Raw genomic sequence first — 18,409 nt, 5'->3', positions numbered from 1 at the left:
AGAATCTACAGTGTGAATAATCATGGAAATAAAGAAGAAACAGAAATTAAAGAGTGTCCAAACTTTTGACTGATTGTATAGATAGATAGATAGATAGATAGATAGATAGATAGATAGATAGATAGATAGATAGATAGATAGATAGATAGATAGATAGATAGATAGATAGATAGATAGATAGATAGATAGATAGATAGATAGATAGATAGATAGATAGATAGATAGATAGATAGATAGATGAGACACAATGGCACAGTGCTGTTTGCTGTTAATATGTTGTAGTAAACTGTCCAAGAATGGAAGAAGACAAAAATACAAAGAAATACTGTTCTACTTGTGCGTAAATACTAAATATTTACGCATAAACTTTGACCTATACTTTTCACAAGGAGAGAAAAAAGTATAATTTTAATATTTGGCTCTAGAGCTAAACTCACTTCTTGTTGTTGATGAGGCGTTTTACCTCAGTTCACCCACTCTGCATTCATCTTATTATTAATAGTTTTGCGTTGAGCCTTGACGCGCTCAGGGCTGAGGGCCACGTGCCGTAGTAATGTGTCACGGTGCGGTCCTGGGGAGTTTGGTGTAAGACGAGACAGAGGAGGTGGGCAGGGCAGGTAACGCGCTTAAAGACTCCGGGACACCACTGAGCTACTTTTACTTGGCGCGGGATTTGGGCGATGTGGACGCGCGCTCCAGCAGCATCGCACCTTCATCTGTCTCATCTTCATCAGGGACCCAGCAGCTGAGAGAGCAACTACTGCAGGACCCAGCAGCTGAGAGAGCAACTACTGCAGGACCCAGCAGCTGAACCAGAGCAACTACTGCAGGACCCAGCAGCTGAGAGAGAAACCACTGTGGTATGTGGAGTTTCCATCCCGTAAATACTCCCTGCGCTCTGGCTGTGCTCTGTGGATGTTGTGGTCTATGTGAGAGCTTAAACTTTATGAGATATCCTCTGTAAATCCTTTTTATGTCTTCAGAGAAATGACAACTTAAATAATGTATGTATCTTTTTAAAATATATACACGAAAAACTGATGCGGACTTGTTTGAGTGACATGTGTCCTGTGCGCGTGGCTCTGTGCTCTCCAGACTCACTTCACTTTGAATTCGTGCGTAAAACTCCATGTTTGACTTTATGTGTCAGGAGCTAAAGAGACATGTTCTCCACAGATGTCCTCTCATCCGGAAGGAGGCCCGCAGCTGGAAATAACCGTAAAACATCACGTCCTGAAATCTCCAGAGGCTCCAGAGGCTCTTGACTTGACGAGCGGTGACGCACGGTGCCGTGGGGCCACAGCGGAGGTGAAAGCGGAGACCGAGGCCCCGCGCGCGCGGCAGGAGACGCACAAGCCCCGCGCCATGACCCGGAGTCCCAAGTGCGCTCGGTGCAGAAACCACGGGGTCGTGTCGTGTTTAAAGGGACATAAGCGCTTCTGCCGCTGGAGGGACTGCCGCTGCGCGTGCTGCCTGCTCGTGGTGGAGAGGCAGCGCGTCATGGCCGCGCAGGTCGCGCTCAGGCGCCAACAGGCGGCAGAAGTGTCCAGAGCGCACGGACAGGTCAGTACGAAGGAACCGAAGTCACTGAAACGTAGCGTCTCGCTAAAATAAAGAAAAAAAAAGTAAAAAGTAAATATATATATATATATATATATATATATATATATATATATATATATATATATATATATATATATATATATATATATATATATATATATATATATATATATATATATATATACACACACACACACACACACACACACACACACACACATATTTAACACATATTAACACAGACTCAAGTACAGTTCATCTTGGATCATAGAAATGAAACGTTTCTTTGTTGTTTTTTTCCCCCAAAATCCCAAGGACTAATATTTGTGTTTGTCTTAAATAATGATTTGATTTCATTTGGAGCCAAAGGCCTTTTGTTTTTGTCAAACTAAAAATCAGCAACCGCCTATGTTTTATAATATTATGTAATATAATGTTCTCTAAATGTAAAAAAGACCCGTCTTATTTGGGCGCCTCTGCTTATTTGGCAGATTTAGTTTATATATTTTAAAGATCATGTAAACGCATTCATACTCTCTACATGTCTGTGCTCTCCGTCCCGTGTCACAGGGGAAGCGGCTGGTCCGGGGCATGGGCCCCGCGCGGAGGAGCTACAGCCGAGCGGCCGAACCGAGCAGCACCGCGGCCCAGAGCGTCCTGCAGGGTAAAGGCTCTGCGTTATCTCCTCTTTAGTGCTGCTCACACCGACTCTCTGCGGGAAAGTGCGTTTGCTCTTCATCACTGAATAGATCTGATGAAGCTCCAGGTCCTTAACGCAGGAGCTGTGTGAAGCAGCTCTGATGATGATGATGTTTAAAAGTCCATAAGTTCAACATTATTTATATATTTAGCCCATATATTGTGTGTGATAAAGTGTACATTAAGATTCTTCAGTCACATATTGCAGTGGGACAGTGGTGACTGGTTAAACAGCTGCTCTGAGGGCAGCTCAAACCTTTCACACGCACTAACTGTTATTGTGCCTATGGGCAAGACAACCATATTGCCATCTGCATGACAGAAACAGAAAGGGCATCTGTATTTCTGGGGTCCACTGTGCTGACCTAGAAGCCAATTAGAATTAAAAAGATTGTAAAAAATTAGCTTCAAGTCTCATAGCAACTTTAGTTTTTTTACAATAATTCCTAATCCATAATCCCCACTCACAAAGCTCTTACTGGTCCTCTGCTTTGTGGACGTGTTACACCTCTGTGGACGTGTTACACCTCTGTGGACGTGTTACACCTCTGTGGACGTGTTACACCTCTGTGGACGTGTTACACCTCTGTGGACGTGTTACACCTCTGTGGACGTGTTACACCTCTGTGGACGTGTTACACCTCTGCTCTGCAGTTATAGGGGCCAGTTTGGAGCCAAGTTGCAAGTTGGAATTCTGACTGCGAGAATCATAGCAACCAAAGAACCAATCAGGAGCGAGGCTGTTGAAGATAACACCCCTTCGTTAGCAACAGTTGTCAATCAAACCTGTTGCTAATGCTAGCCAGAGGGCCTTTGGGTAAACAGGCGCCTGATTTGTTTGTTATTAATGTTCATTCAGAATGACTTTATGTTCAGACACAATAGTGAAACAAAAACCCCAGGATCATGTAGAGCGGGTTAATACGAACATTTAAGACCAAAATGTTGAGTCTGACAGCAGCAATTACAGAGAGAGGGGACAGTTTTTAAAGAAAAAGTGAATTGTTATGGTCTGAACCCAAGTCTTTGAACATTGTATAAATCCGTGCTTTCATGTCGCCATTTTTACAGTTGAACCAAATATTAACTCTTGCTGTTAAGTATAAACTATTGAATTAAAATACAGGAAAAAGATCTTGAAATTGAAATGATTTATAAACAATTTATCTTCCAGTTTATTTAATGCTGCCCCTCCTGTTTGAAACATGGTACTGCAAATAGTGAAAAGATACATAGCTTAGTTAATGTCTTCATAATGTACTTTTTGCCAGTCGTTTCTGTATAACCTTTGTCTCTTTATCTCCCAGGCCTCAAACCCTCAACCCCCCCACACGGCGATGCCCCCTGCTGGTCCAAACCGCACTTACCTCTGCCATTCCCCTGCCCCTCTGTCAGTGCCCGCATGAGGAAGAGGAGAGCTTTCGCCGACAAAGAGCTGGAAAACGTGATGCTGGAACGCGAACTTCAGCAAAGCAACCTCCAAAACCGTCTTCACTGCGACCGGGACATCGCGTCATTATCACCGCCCCTGCCCGCTCCTCCACCTCTGCCCGTCTCCGCCAGCCTCCACTGCTGTGTTCTCAACAAGGACCCCATGGATGTGCCCGCCTTTGTGCCTGTTTTTAAATACAAACCACTTTACGAATGCGACTTTCAGTTATACCACGTGCTCTATGGAAAGTACAGGCCTTTTGGAGGAGCTGGCGAATATCTAGAGTTACAGCAGAACTACAACGAGCTGCACGAAAGGACAGAGAGGAAGCACTGCGGCTCCAAAGACGAAAAACTGCCAGATCTGATGCTTTTAACGGAACAGCGCCTGAAAAATCACTGTATTTCCACACCAGGTCCCGACGGCGTGGCTGTATCTGCTACACTCACGGACTCCGGTCGCCCCCCTCACGGACCAGAGGGTTGTGGGTTTGCTTTCTCGTCCCAGACACAGTTGGAGAGTAGTAGTTGTAGTAGTAGCATTCATAATGGTACAGGAGCGCCCCCTTCTGGTCATACAGGGCCCTGCATGGACACAGTGAAAGCCCCTGGGAGCACTTCAGTCTCGGGACGTCCCACTGTGAAGCCGCTGCCGTTCTCGGTTGAGGCGCTGCTCCGAGCCTGATTCAGGACAGTAAAGGCGCCGCTTTGACAGAGTGGACTTTAGTGATGGGAGGATGGATGCCAGGTAATACTGCAAATTACTCCAAAAATCACAGTTTATGGGTCATTTCATTTAGTTTATCTGTGTTACAGTGGTCCCTCATTATATCGCGGTTCACCTTTCGCCGCCTCGTGTGACTCTGAAGTGCTGTATTTTTGCAAGTTTTCTCCCCGACAAAACCCACAATGCCGATGAAACGTTCTACACCGACGAAGGTTTGAACTTTGAGAGTGTTTAAATGAGAGAGAAATGTGAGAAAATGTTAATGCCTGTGTGAGAAAAGTGTATAAAGTGTGTGGTGAGGGGTTTCACAGCTGCAAAACATATAGAATAAATATAAAAAATAAAGCTGAATACTTTGCGGATTTCGCCTGTTGCGGGTTATTTTTAGAACGTAACCCCCGCGATAAACGAGGGACCACTGTAATGCATCTGCTTTTTCCGTTCTGATACCGATTCTGATACTGTGGCTTCAAATATCTGCTGATCCCAGATATTAATATATATACAATACCAGTGATATTTCCTTTAAATAAAACAAGACAAACATGATCTAAACTTTTAATTATCTCTCAGGTAACGTCAGAACAGCTTTGTATAAATAAAAGTTCAAACATTATGCGACTTTCTGGTTCAACTACAACCAGTAAATAGTTTTATTACATAATTTATATGTCCAACCGATATTTGTATGCCGATATCCGATCCAGCATTTCTTTTAATATGTTAAATCGCTAATACAATGGCGTTTGCAACCAAAACAGATCCTTAAATTAAAAAAAAAAAGATGCTGAATGTGTTAGATCTGTTTTATTATAGTTTTGCTGATGTACATAACTATGGACCTTTGCACAGACACAGAGTTTGTAAAGAAATATGTATGAATGCATTACTAGTTTTATGAATATGAAACGGTGTCAAGACGACGTTGCGACACTGAGGTTTAAAGGACAGGGCTAATACACTTCAGCTTCAGCCTAAACCTGTCCGCTCTTCTTGCGTGTTAAATGTGACCCAAATAAACAAATTAATGATAATCATAATCGTAATCACATATATTTATTTCTTAGATCGTTCCATTCTGGGGTGAAGCAAAGACAGTGACACCAGGTCCATTTTGAGTACAGAAAAGTCACTGGTATTGGTATTGGATCAATATCTCAAAGCTCGATCCAAACTAAACTTTCTGGTGTCGCCCGTCACTAAAGCACATACAGAACTATAAAGAAACAAGCGTGAAAATGATCTAAATGTGTTTATAATCGAGCTTCTTCGGGCTAAAGGCAGCTTCAGCTTCGACATTTGTGAATGATTCTGTTTCACGGCTCATCAGAGGATAATGATAATGAGCCACTGGACTGTGGTTCGTGCAGTGTCTTAGGTCACTCTGATGCAAAACCTGCAAATACCCAAAAAACACTACTTCCCTTCTCCTGTTGTACTTCAAATGTATTTTTCCATTGACGAGTGAGTCTGTACAGTGTCAAAAGTATATTTTTGTATGCATATTAAATGTTATTTGAACTGTTGGTCAGTGTGATTCTGCTTGGTCAGCTCTGCGGTCTCCCACACTGCGGCTCTGGACCTTCACTTCAAAGCTCCGATTCCCTTCGATTCTTTTGGAGGCATGAAACAAAGAGATGAAGAAGCACTTTTTCAACTTTTCACTTCACACTTCTCTCCGTCTCTTTGTCTCGGCGGCTGAAGTTTGTGTTTAGCTTGAGGAGATGTGAGTGAGCTGGACATAGAGGTGAGCCTGTAGTCTGACCGTACTCCAAGAACGGACCAAAGACATAGACTGTTTATATAAATGGACATAGCTAACCTGCTAGCCGCCGCGTTCTAAACAGGAAGTGATCATGGGCGCACTTCCAGCTTCATCGACTCTGGCTTCAATTCTCTTTCTATTGAAGAACTGTATCCTCTCTCTCTGTACCTGCTGCTGTCAGACTCGTTATTTTGGTCTTAAAATGTTCGTATTAACCCACTCAACCCATTTTTATTTTGCTATTGTCTGTAAATCAAGATATGAACATTAATAACAGACAAATCGGTTGCTCCTGCTAATGTTAGCAACAGGTTTGACAGTGTTGCTAAGCACCTGCTCACTGCTAAACCAGCGGTGTGGGCGGCAAGGGGCATTACCTTTAACAGCCTCGCTCCAGATTGGCTCTTTGGTTGCTATGATACTCGTGGTCAGAATTCCTAATATGGAACTTGAATAGCTTCCTTTGACCGAGTTGAACGCTGTGGGTGACGTCACACTCACTCAGTTCACTTCCTTATACAGTTTATGACCAAGACATATAAAACTCAAAATATCAAAACATATCAATAACATTTATGTTTTAAAGTGCACAAATGTTACTTCTCTGGTTGAAGGTAAATCTTCAGCTGATTAGTGCCAGAAGTAAATGTGTTTACCGCCTGCTTGTCTCTATGGAGGTTCTATTGCTTTGTCTGGAATGTTCCACAGTATGGCATTAAAAACTTGCCAGCGATGTCACCAGGCAAAGTTACAGGTCTGTGGTAAGCCTGTTCTCAGTAAGAATACACTTTTTTTTTTTGCTGTGAAACATGCAGCAAAGTAATAACATCTCCATGGAGACCTCCCATCACAAAAGTGTCACACTGAGACTTTACAGCTGATGTCATCAATATTCTCTGGGGTTGTGATGCTAACTGTAGGCCCTGCTCTGTCTGAAGCTCTGTTAGTCAAGTTTAACTTTAATCTGAGCTTTGTTTTAACACAATCTGACCAGAAAGTAGTAACAGTGAGGGAGGCTTTATCTGAACGACGACAGGTGAGCTGATTTGTGCTGTAAACAAATCCCTCTTAAATAACATTACAGTCACAAGCTAGCTAGCGTTAGCCAACAGTTTTTCAGTTAGTCACTCTCAGCTTTTTGAAAATCAAACTCCTAAATAGACCATGAACACTCAGATTGATCACAGGCTCCTGAAAATGTGCTCTTTAAATCACTTTTGTATTTTTTCTTGAGTTTTCAGACGATCTTAAAACTTTTTAGGACATTGTTTGCTAATGTGTGCGCTGTGTCACCATGGTAACCGCTGAACATTAAAGGATACAATTCAATAACTCAAAGCCAAACTATCAAAAACTGAAGAAGATGACTCGTGCGTTTCTTTTGAGTGAAATGCAGACATTATATTTATTCCATTTCCAGCTGCTGCGTCAGTCTCTGAAGAGGCTTTTTGTCAGGCTGCAGTTTGTCATTACACAGTTCAAATCTACAGATCAAATGAACTTCACTTTCATATTTCATTCAGACTCGATGCTTTTTCACTCAAAACAAGATTTATATTCAAGATTTATACACTGTGTTACCGCGGCGACGTTGTTCTTTTTGCTTGAACCCGTCTGAACACGCGTCTGATCTGATCTCTGTCACTGTCTACGGCTCATCTTACCTCGTGTGTGTTACTGTGTGTGTCTCTGTGTGTGTCTCTGTACGTGTGTGTCTCTGTATGTGTGTGTGTGTGCGTGTGTCTGTACGTCTGTGTCTCTGTATGTGTGTGTCTCTGTATGTGTGTGTGTGTGCATCTGTGTGTGTCGGGGTGTGTGTGTCTGTGTGTCTTTGTATGTGTGTGTGTTTGTGTGTGCGCATGTCCTGTGTGAGTGAGTGTGTCTGTCTCTGTGTGTGGGGGTGTGTCTGTGTGTGTGTGACGTTCCCTGTGAGTGTATGTGTGTGTATGTATTTCTGGAAACAAATATAAAGCTGTTTTTAATCACACATTGCATTCTATAATTTAAATGCAACTCTGTGTAAAAGTATTCTATGTATTCAGAATACACATATCGCGGTTCAACTTTTGTGTTCTCGCTGTTTCGGCGATTTTTTTTGTGCAGTTTTGTTTGCTTTGTTTACAGCGTAACTGACTGGACTGTCCATCAGAATCCTCTGTGCCGTGTCTCCTGTACAGTACAGAATGTGTTCAGACAAATATATGTAACCTTTAATTTATTTATATATAATTTTATGTATTAACATTTATTTGGGTCATTAGTATTTTGTTTATTATTTTGTACCTATTTTATTAGCAATGATTATTATTTATTATATTATGTTGGATACATTATTTATATATATTTCTTCATATTAATATTGGTTCCTACTTAAATGTAACAGGAGTGAACACGCACAGGTGTACGAGATGAGTTAAGTTGTTGAATAAAGAAGAGCCGTAACTATCCAGCTGTATTATATAAGATGTTACATTTACATAAATGTTCGAGCGCAGTGTAACTCTGAAGTGCTGTATGTTTGCAAGTTTTCTCCCTGTCAAAACCCACAATGTCGATGAAACATTCTGCACCGACAAATTTCAGAAACACTTTGGACTTAAGTGTTTCTCTGCACAGAGAGGCGCCTCTGCTGAAACAGAGACACATGAACAACACATTTAAAGTGCTCATCGAGGAAGAGGGATATGATATACGAAGGTTTGAACTTTGAGAGTGTTTAAACAAGAGAGAAATGTGAAAAAATGTTAATGCCTGTGTGAGAAAAGTGTATAAAGTGTGTGGTGAGGGGTTTTACAGCATTAAACAAATATAATAATGTAGGTGGATTTCACCTATTGTGGGTTATTTTTAGAACATAACCCCCGCGATAAACGAGGGACCACTGTACTCTGATTGGACCATGTAACAGAATACATTACAAAATACATCCTAATGCATCCATCCATGTTCTTCCACTCCGAGTGTGTGTGTGTGTGGGGGGGGGACTCCCAGACTTCCTTCACCCTGGACACTTCCTCCAGCTCCTCCTGTGGGACCCCAAGGCGTTCTCAGGCCAGCCAAACTAAATACATTTTCAAAGTCTTCTTCCATCACTGTCATCCATACACCTCCAGACTAAGCCTTTTGTCAAATGGGGCAACAAAGTTCTTTTCTCAAACAGAAAACACTCCACCTTGTGATGTCATCATGTGGTAATGCTCCACTGTATTTTTAAACTCCATACACCTTCAGTAGAATAATTTAGATGAACCTAGAATTACCAATCTCTACAGAACTAAAGGTAAAAGGAGCTGTTAACTTGAAAACTACAACTTCATGACATCACAAGGTGGAGCAGAGCATTTTGAGCTTTGGAGATGTGGACAAACTAAATGTAGGCCATGCATTACAGGTCATTTTGCTCTTTGCATTTGACCCAGCTGTCAGCTAGTACCACTAAAGGTAACCCAGAATACTCACAAATCAAACATGGGCAGAACATGCAAACTCCACAAAGAAAGTCCACAGCAATTAATCTAACAAGTCAAATACCTTTTTTTTTTTTATAGTTTTATTTGTTTGGGATCAGCTTCGGTCCAAAGTTGAAAAGCTCTCGTGGCTATGGGAGAGTGCAAGTAGCTGTTTTCGCTACAATGAAAATAAAACAGCATCAATCACACGGCGCTGATAATGACTTCTGTGAGGAATAACAATGGTGGAAATAAATCAGTTTCCTTCAGGCTAAAGCTAACAGAGCGCCTCATTTGTTATGTGTTCTACCTGCGCTCAGATGCTACTCACGTGTTAGCATAGTGTCAGATTAGCTTAAGCAATTTGATTAGAGGCATTGTTGTTTTTCGGAAAGGCTGATGCGATGCTGGTTTGTTAAAGTGGACCTATAGTGTTTGTGTCGCTCTATAGTTATAATTTGTGACACCTGTGGATCATCATGTTATAATTTACACATTTTAAATCACCAGGATCATGTAGAGTCGTTCATACAAAAACTTTAAAACCAAAATGACGAGTCTGACAGCAGCAGCTGCAGAGAGAGGGGACACAGTTTTTCAATAGAAAGTGAACTGGAGCCAGAGTTGATGGAGCTGGAAGTGCAGCCCATGATCATTTCTTACTTGGAACGCGGTGGCTAGCAGGTTAGCTCTGTCCATTTATATATACAGTCTATGTAGCTGATGTTGCCAAAATGACTACGCAACACTGCCGAATCCTATGACTATCACCAATTAAGAAAATAAAACTGGAGAAGGAAATGCGTACGTCACAGTGGGCGTGTACCAGTAGAGGTTAAATGGGGGTAGATCGGCAAAATGGCGTTTTAAACATAGGAAATTAAAGATTACTCAAACATGAATCACTCCAAATACAACTTCAGAGGCTCAATGAGAAGAAACTACCAGAACATGGATAAAGATAAAGATCTGAAAAGTCCAGATTTCAGAATAGGTCTGTTAATATTTAATGTATGTTGTGTAAATGTGTCCCATTAGCCGTTAGCTTAACCCTGACAAAGTGCTCTCATTAAGTCCAGACATGTTTGAGGACTTTGTGACCAAACGGATCTCTGACCATTGCATTATTATTCTTCACTCATTATTTTATCGTTTTGTAAAGCTCCTATAACCGTTTCTTTCTTTATTCTTTATTTGTCAGGGACCATGTACAATTTTATTAATGTCACAAAAGAAAAGACAGTTTGTACCAGATTTAACTACTGCTACTTTTCATCTGCCTCTAATTTGACCAAAACACACTTAAGACCAATAGATTTAGGATTTTACTAAAACTTAAAAAAAAATATTTTCCCAGTTGGGCAATTTTTTTAGGTTTGAGATTTTATTTCCTGGTTGGAAATCATGACATCACACAAGGGAATTCCATGTCTGTTACCTAGCAACCGTGTCACACCAGGCCAAAACCCGTCCTCCTGTTAAACTGCACTGAGACCTTTGACTGAGGGATCGACAAAGTGCCTCTCTCTTTCTCTGCCTCTCTTTCTTTTCTCTCACTCTCTTTCTTAGCCTCTCTCTCTGTTGATCTCCCTCTCTCTCTATCTCACTCTCTCTTTCTCTTGCTCTCTCTCCCTCTCTTTCTCTCTGCCTCTCTCTTTCTTTCTCTGTCCCTCTCTTTCTCTCTGCCTCTCTTTCTCTCTCTCTCCCTCTCTTTCTCTCTGCCTCTCTCTGTCTCTCTCTCTCTCTGTCCCTTTCTTTCTCTCTGCCTCTCTTTTACTCTCACTCTCGCGCTGTTTCTCTTTCTCTCTTTCTGTCCCTCTCTTTCTTTTTGCCTCTCTCCACCTCTCTCTATCTCTCACTCTCTCTCTGTCTCTCTCTCTCTTTGTCCCTCTCTCTCTCTCCCTCTCTTTCTCTCTGCCTCTCTCTTTCTTTCTCTTTCTCTGTCCCTCTCTTTCTCTCTGCCTCTCTCTCTGCCTCTCTTTCTCTCTCTCTCCCTCTCTTTCTCTCTGCCTCTCTCTCTCTCTGTCCCTTTCTTTCTCTCTGCCTCTCTCTTACTCTCACTCTCGCGCTGTTTCTCTTTCTCTCTTTCTGTCCCTCTCTTTCTTTTTGCCTCTCTCCACCTCTCTCTATCTCTCACTCTCTCTCTGTCTCTCTCTCTCTCTTTGTCCCTCTCTCTCTCTGTCTCTCTTTTTCTCTGCCTCTCACTCTTTCTCTCTGCCCCTCTCTGTCTCTCTTTCTCTCTCTGTCCCTCTCTTTCTCTCTGCCTCTCTCTTACTCTCTCTCATGCTGTCTCTCTATTTATCAGAATGACAAACTGTCTAAAACATGTTTGGTTCATGAAAAAATAAAACTAAATAAAACATCTTAATCAAATATAAAGTAAATGCTTCAAAGAGCCAAAGGTTTCCATTAAAACTGCTTTCGCCTGTTTATTTATTTCAGTTTTGCAGCACAAACACAGATTTAAGAGGCGACGACTGAATGAAACTAAACGCGAGGCAAACGGTGGATTTTATAAAAAGCTTTGGTTAGTAACACTCAACTCACTCAACTCAAGGAACCAAAATACGTCCAAATATATAAAACTTAAATTACATAAATAGGAAAAAACACACCTGAGATTCACCATTTTGAAGTTTACAGTGGTCCAACAGTTACTCCTCACTTACCTTTTGCATTCAGAACATCATCATTATTCACAGTGATGAGTTTATAAGCACTTTCCACAACTGTCAGAGCCCAGAGCAGCGTTTTGCCCTCACGTAATGCTAACAATGACTAGCATGTTAACGCACAAGTCCTGATTATCCTACAGTAACACACTTTATGATTCGATACAGACAGCATTAGTATGTTTTGACAGCAAGAATTACTCATACTAAATATCTGTACTGTACGTTTTGCTTAAAAACAAAATCAAAAATCATGTACAGGACCTTTAATATAAAGACTTAAAGGGTCGTACTACGCTATTCTCTGATCTATGTTCTAATGTTTCCTCGTCACAAACAGACCTGGAGTTGTGTTTTGTTTCATTCACACATGTTTAACACACAAACAAACCCTGCAAATTTAGGCTGAGTTCTTCTCTCAGACTGAAAACACTCTGTTCCACCTTGTGATGTCATCATGTGGTCATACAGGAAGTGCTCCACTGTGTTTTTAATCTTCATACACCTTCATTACAATCATTTGGATCATTTTAGCTCTGGAATTGCCCATCTCTGCTGAACTAAAGGTAAAAGGAGCTGTTAATTTGAAAACTACCACTTCATGACATCACGAGGTGGAACAGAGCATTTTGAGCTTTGGAGATGTAGACAGACTAATAATAAAGTGTTACTCAAACATGTGTGAATGAAGCAAAACACAACTCTGGATCTGATTTTAAGGAGGTAACAACATTAGAAAATGACTTAAAGCTCAATTTGGCGTAATACAGGACATTTCAGTTTGAATTGTCACTAAAAGGAGCCATTTTACACTATTTTCTGTTGTTCTAATGTTGTTTCTTTGTCACAAACAGACGTGGAGTCATGTTTTGTTTCATTCACATGTTTAACACACAGACCCTGAACACACGGCTCAAACCTCAGAGTCCATTTTGCGTAACATAGGACCTTTAAGTTTCTGCGTTCTCTCTGGGACTCGGGGATCGCTTTCACTACAGACGTTCGCTCCTCGTCACCCTTTAATCCGCTCTATATTTGCCGCGCTGACAGACACAGCGGTTACGGCGCTGGCAGGCTAGCTTCTATTTATTCCAGCAAAGTATCTGCAACATTGAGTATCAGACCTCAGCCAAGGCGTTTGAAGCGCGTGCCAAGTCACCCGGATTCCCCTCGCCACCCACCCTCTCCTACTACCCCTCCTACCCCCTCCCCGATATTACCCAGCATGCTGCGGATCGTCGGCAGGCCTCTTTGGGAGCCGTGGAGTGGAGTTACAGGACACAGCGTTACATGAGGCTAACGTTTCTCTGGCAGATGCACCGGGCAACAATGAAAGCATCTTCAGAATGGAATGGCCCCCGTTAGCATAGCATCACTGGTTAGCATAGCATCACACCAGCGCGAGTCCATCTGCTTCTTTAAATATAGAAGCACTAGCACGAGCCGTCGCTATAGGGAGCGTTACATGTTCTGGAGATACTAGTGTAGCTCTTACATATAATTTTCAGTCAGCTGTTGATTCTTATATTCAGGCCCGTCGACAGAAATTTTGGGGCCCAGGGCAAGAAGCTTTACATGCCCCCCCCCCCCTCTCTCTCTCTTTTTACCAGTCAATCTGTGTTTCTACTCTCATGAGCTTTGGGTAATGACCTCAAGGACAAGATGACAAGATGGCGGATACAAGCGTTTAAGTGAGTTTCCTCCTTGGGGTCCCACCGGAGGAGCTGGAGGACGTGTCTGGGGGGAGGGAAGTCTGGGAGTCCCCCCTTAGACTGCTGCCCTCGTGACCCAGCTCCAGATAAGCAGGAGAAAATGGACGAATAGGTGGATGGATAATATAAATGAACAGGAAGAGGGTCCAATTCTGGTCCCTTACGACCTTGGGCCCCGGTGCAACAGGCCCCTTTATCCCCCGTCGACTCCCCTGTTTATGTTACTACTCTGATAATATCACAGAAAACTCAGAGAGATTATGCTTTGGCCAGTTCAGAATTTTGTGTCTGTAAATCAAGATATGAACATTAAGAACAGACAAATCAGGTGCATTCTTTCGTTAGCAACAGGTTTGATTGACAGCGTTGCTAAGTTTCCGCGCTGTGCTAAACTAGCGGTGTGATGCAATAAGGAGCCACGGGACACATCGGGAGCTTTTGGAGGCGCTCTCCGTTTAATCTGGTTCACAATAGTATAAAATAGGATCAACAAGTGCCGCTATTTATCGATCCGAACCAAACTAGAGTAGAGAAGATAATGGACAGAGGTAGCAACTCCTCGCACGAGTAATAAATGAATGAATAAATAAAACAACAAAGCAGCATCAGAGCTCAATATAAACTTAAATACAAGTAAAATAAAAGAGCAGATGTAAATAAAGGCAAAAAGACAACAAAAGGACACTTTAATCATGGGATTACAAAACATTCTAACCACTTCCCAACACTGGATTTACAAAAGGAAGCGAAGAAGAAACAAAAATACAGAAGAAGTGGCTGGAGGACCAAGGCTGTACAGTAAATCAAACACCAGGAATGAGCAAAACTGTAACAACAAAAGCACTATATTGTGTAATTATACAAATATATATGAGCCGGTTACATAAGCACGTGTATAAATCTACGAACCCTTTGAGGAACATTGATTCCTGTTTGCAGCAGAAACCTTCACGTTTCAGCTGTTTTCTTTTGCTTCTCATCGTTAGTGTTGTGTCTGAACTTTGCTCCAGAGGTGAGTCACTTGGGCCTCGATCGATGTGGCATTTAGCTCCGACGGCTCAGGGAGGAATTTCATTTTCAAACTCGGCAAAGTTCCTGTGTCTGCCGCGTCTTGTCGATACAGCAGCAATTTTAAGAACAATATTGAAATGAAAATCTATCTGAGAATAAGTGAGCTCTTTCTTGTCTCGTTGTATAAAAAGGAGCCAAAAACTCAAACAGAGAGAGATAAGCAGTGATGGAAGAAGTGCAGTGGTCCCTCGTTTATCGCGGGGGTTATGTTGTAAAAATAACCCGCAATAGGCGAAATCCGCAAAGTAGACAGCTTTTTTTTTTTTTTTTTTACAGTTATTCTATGTGTTTTGCAGCTGTAAAACCCCTCACCACACACTTTATACACTTTTCTCACACAGGCATTAACATTTTCTCACATTTCTCTCTTGTTTAAACACGCTCAAAGTTCTCAAAGTTGAACGGCGATATAGTGAAGGACAACTGTACTGTACGCCATTTTCAAGTAATTTTCAGGTAAAAGTATCACATGAAAAAAATCTACTTAAATAAATGTATTATTTATAATATATTTATGTATAAGTTCCCTTTTAAAAATGTATTTCACTCCAGCAGTTAAAGTGTAAATCTAGTTATGGTCCTAAAAAATAGACATATTGTTGGTCACAGTAACAATATAAATCTATTTCTTAATTTTTCTTATGAATTTTGTCAGGATGTTTCTACAAACATGGTAAAAATAATCCCTCAAATCATATGTAAAGTACTTTTTACTTTTCAGTTTTGTTCAAAAATGTAGTGGAGTAGAAAGTTCAGCTCCTGCTCTCAAATGTAAAAAAAACAAAAACATACAGTATCCACTGTAAAACATACTTAAGTAAAGTACAGATACCTCAAAATTCTACATAAGTACAGTACTTTACTGCTTGTACTTCATGATCTTCCATCACTGGGGACGAGTGATCCAAAGTTGATTTCAGACGGAGCGGCTGATGGACAAAGACGGCGACTGGAGTGAAAATTAAACACTAAAATATTAGGTAAAAAAACATTCATTTTAAAATGAAAAAAACTCTATTGGGACGTGATCTTAAAACTGTCTTTACTGAAGAATGTGAAACGAAGGAGCAAAGTCCAAACCAATTCCTCTTTGTCTTTCGTCTGATTTTATTATTGTCACATATAAATAAATATCATTCTAAAGTCTCATCAGGCTCACACCTCCACTGTTTCACTGTTTCACTGTTTCACTGTTTCACTGTTTCACTGTTTCACTGTTTCACTGTTTCACTGTTTCACTGTTTGATTTAAAACTTTCTGTGGGTTAAAGTGGCCATTTTGTGAAGCCCTGTGATAGAATAGAGCAGCTTTTGTTTCATATGAACGTGATCCAGACACACGGCTCAATGAAGACGTGAGTCTGGTCAACACTGAGGCTCCTCGAGTTCTGACTGACAGGTGGATTAGCCAATCAGGAACATGCATGAGGAAAAAAAAAAAAAAAAAAAAAACCAAAACCACAAAAAAACAAAAACACGACTAGTCAAAAGTCTGGACCCACTCTGTCAGTTAATGTTTTTTTGGGGGGGGGGTTTTTTTGGTCTTTTTTTCATTTTTACTACTTTCTACATGTTATACACAGAAGACATCAGTAGTAGTAAGATTTATGGAATCATGTAGTAAAGAAAATTATTTTCGACAAAGCAAAGGGAGGATATTTTGAGGAATGAAATATAAAATATACTTAAATGATATTTAGTCATTTAACTTTTTACTTTGCTACATAATTCCATATATCGTACTGTGTGTGTATACAATGTAAAAAATAGTAAAAAAAAATAAATAAATAAGAAGAAGAAAGAAAGAAAGAAAAAATAAACATGTTTCAGATGTGTTTGCACGGTCGTGTTTGAGCTGGAGGTGTGACAGAGGGTGAGAGACCAGACTCATGTCTCTGATTAAAACACAGAGATCAGTCTGGTCTGGCCAGGCTTCTTCTCTGTGTCACTTTACAGACTGTTGTCTGTTTATATAATGTTATTTTTAAAGTAGACTTGAGTTTGGATCAGGACATACGTCTGAAGATATTATTATTGTTGTTATTATTATAGTTATTAATATTAATACTAATATCAGCTGTTGGCTCAAGTGTTTGTGCTTTGCTTATGAAAAGTGATCGTGCTGATTAAAATAATTGAAAAATACTTGAGAATAGGTTGTGGTTCTGGTTGCACATAGTTAGGGGGTGGTGTCGGGGGAGTGGTGGTGTTGGGGGCTGTGTCGGGGGCTGTTTCGGCTTCACTTCGGGGCTATAAAGTTTTCTTGGGGAGCCCCTGTGTGTTTGTGGTCGGCTTTGGTGTCTAATATTGCAGAGTTAGTTCTTCAACGGCCAAACGGCTCCATGTGAGGGAAACTGGATCGGCACACAGCTGCGGCGGTGGGCACCCACCACGGCCCCCACCAGCACCCACCACCAGCACCCAACACCAGCACCCACCACGGCCCCCACCAGCACCCAACACCAGCACCCAACACCAGCACCCACCACGGCCCCCGACACCCACCACGACCCCCAGCAGCACCCACCACCAGCACTCACAGTGGGTCCCGGCACCCTCCACCAGCACCCACCTTGGACCCTGGCACCCACCATGGCCCACAGCACCCTCCTTCAGCACCCACCACAGCCCTCGGCACCCTCCACCAGCACCTACCACGGTACCCAACACCCTCCACCACCCCCTGTACCTTTCACCGCCCTCAGCACCCACCAGGGCCCCCAGCACTCTGCATCACCCCCAACACCCTCCATGGAAAAACCCAAAGAGTGCTAGAAACGAAAGGGGAGGGGGATGCAACTCTACACTCGCTGTTTCAATGATGTTTTTAAAGCTGTGAGATTTGGAGCGACCGCAGAAGAGAGAGAGGAAGAGGAGGGCAGTGAGAGAGAGAGAGGGAGAGAGAGGGGGAACAGAGAGAGAGGGAGAAAGAGGGAAGGAGAGAGGGAGAGCGAGCTGCTGTTAGTTATTATTACTTCTTATGTTAAATGAGGGGTGGTGAAAGTTGAGCGGGGAGGGATAGAGAGATAGAGAGAGAAAGAGAGCTGCTGTTTTTTCTTCTGTTAAATGAGAGAGAGAGAAAAAGAAAGAGAGGGGAGAGATTTCTTGCTGTTTTTTCTTGTGTTAAATGAGAGCGAGAGGGAGAGAAAGAGAGGGGGGAGCTGCTTATGTTAAATGAGGGGTGGCGAAAGTTGGGCGGGACAGAGAGAGGGAGAGAAAAAGAGAGAGCGAGAAAGGGAGATAGAGAAAAAGTGAGAGTCAGAGAGAGTTCTTGCTGTTTGTTCTTGTGTTAAATGGGAGAAAGAGAGAGAGAGAGAGGAG

General features: G+C 41.8%; 1 protein-coding gene across 1 annotated transcript; it reads left to right on the top strand.

Annotated features, from left to right (window-relative positions):
• The first annotated feature begins 829 nt into the window (after window positions 1-829).
• Window positions 830-17,863, top strand: dmrt2b (doublesex and mab-3 related transcription factor 2b). The gene is made up of 5 exons (XM_055221539.1): window positions 830-860; window positions 1,177-1,563; window positions 2,134-2,227; window positions 3,570-4,354; window positions 17,408-17,863. Exons 2-5 carry the CDS (start codon window positions 1,177-1,179, stop codon window positions 17,861-17,863), a joined length of 1,722 nt encoding a protein of 573 aa, XP_055077514.1. The 5' UTR covers window positions 830-860.
• Window positions 17,864-18,409: the final 546 nt, after the last annotated feature.

This window comes from Periophthalmus magnuspinnatus, chromosome 4 (genome assembly GCF_009829125.3).
Source record: "Periophthalmus magnuspinnatus isolate fPerMag1 chromosome 4, fPerMag1.2.pri, whole genome shotgun sequence".
Classification (NCBI taxonomy): domain Eukaryota; kingdom Metazoa; phylum Chordata; class Actinopteri; order Gobiiformes; family Gobiidae; genus Periophthalmus; species Periophthalmus magnuspinnatus.
The sequence above is the reverse complement of the archived record's forward strand: the minus strand, read 5'-3'. Positions and strand labels throughout refer to the sequence as shown.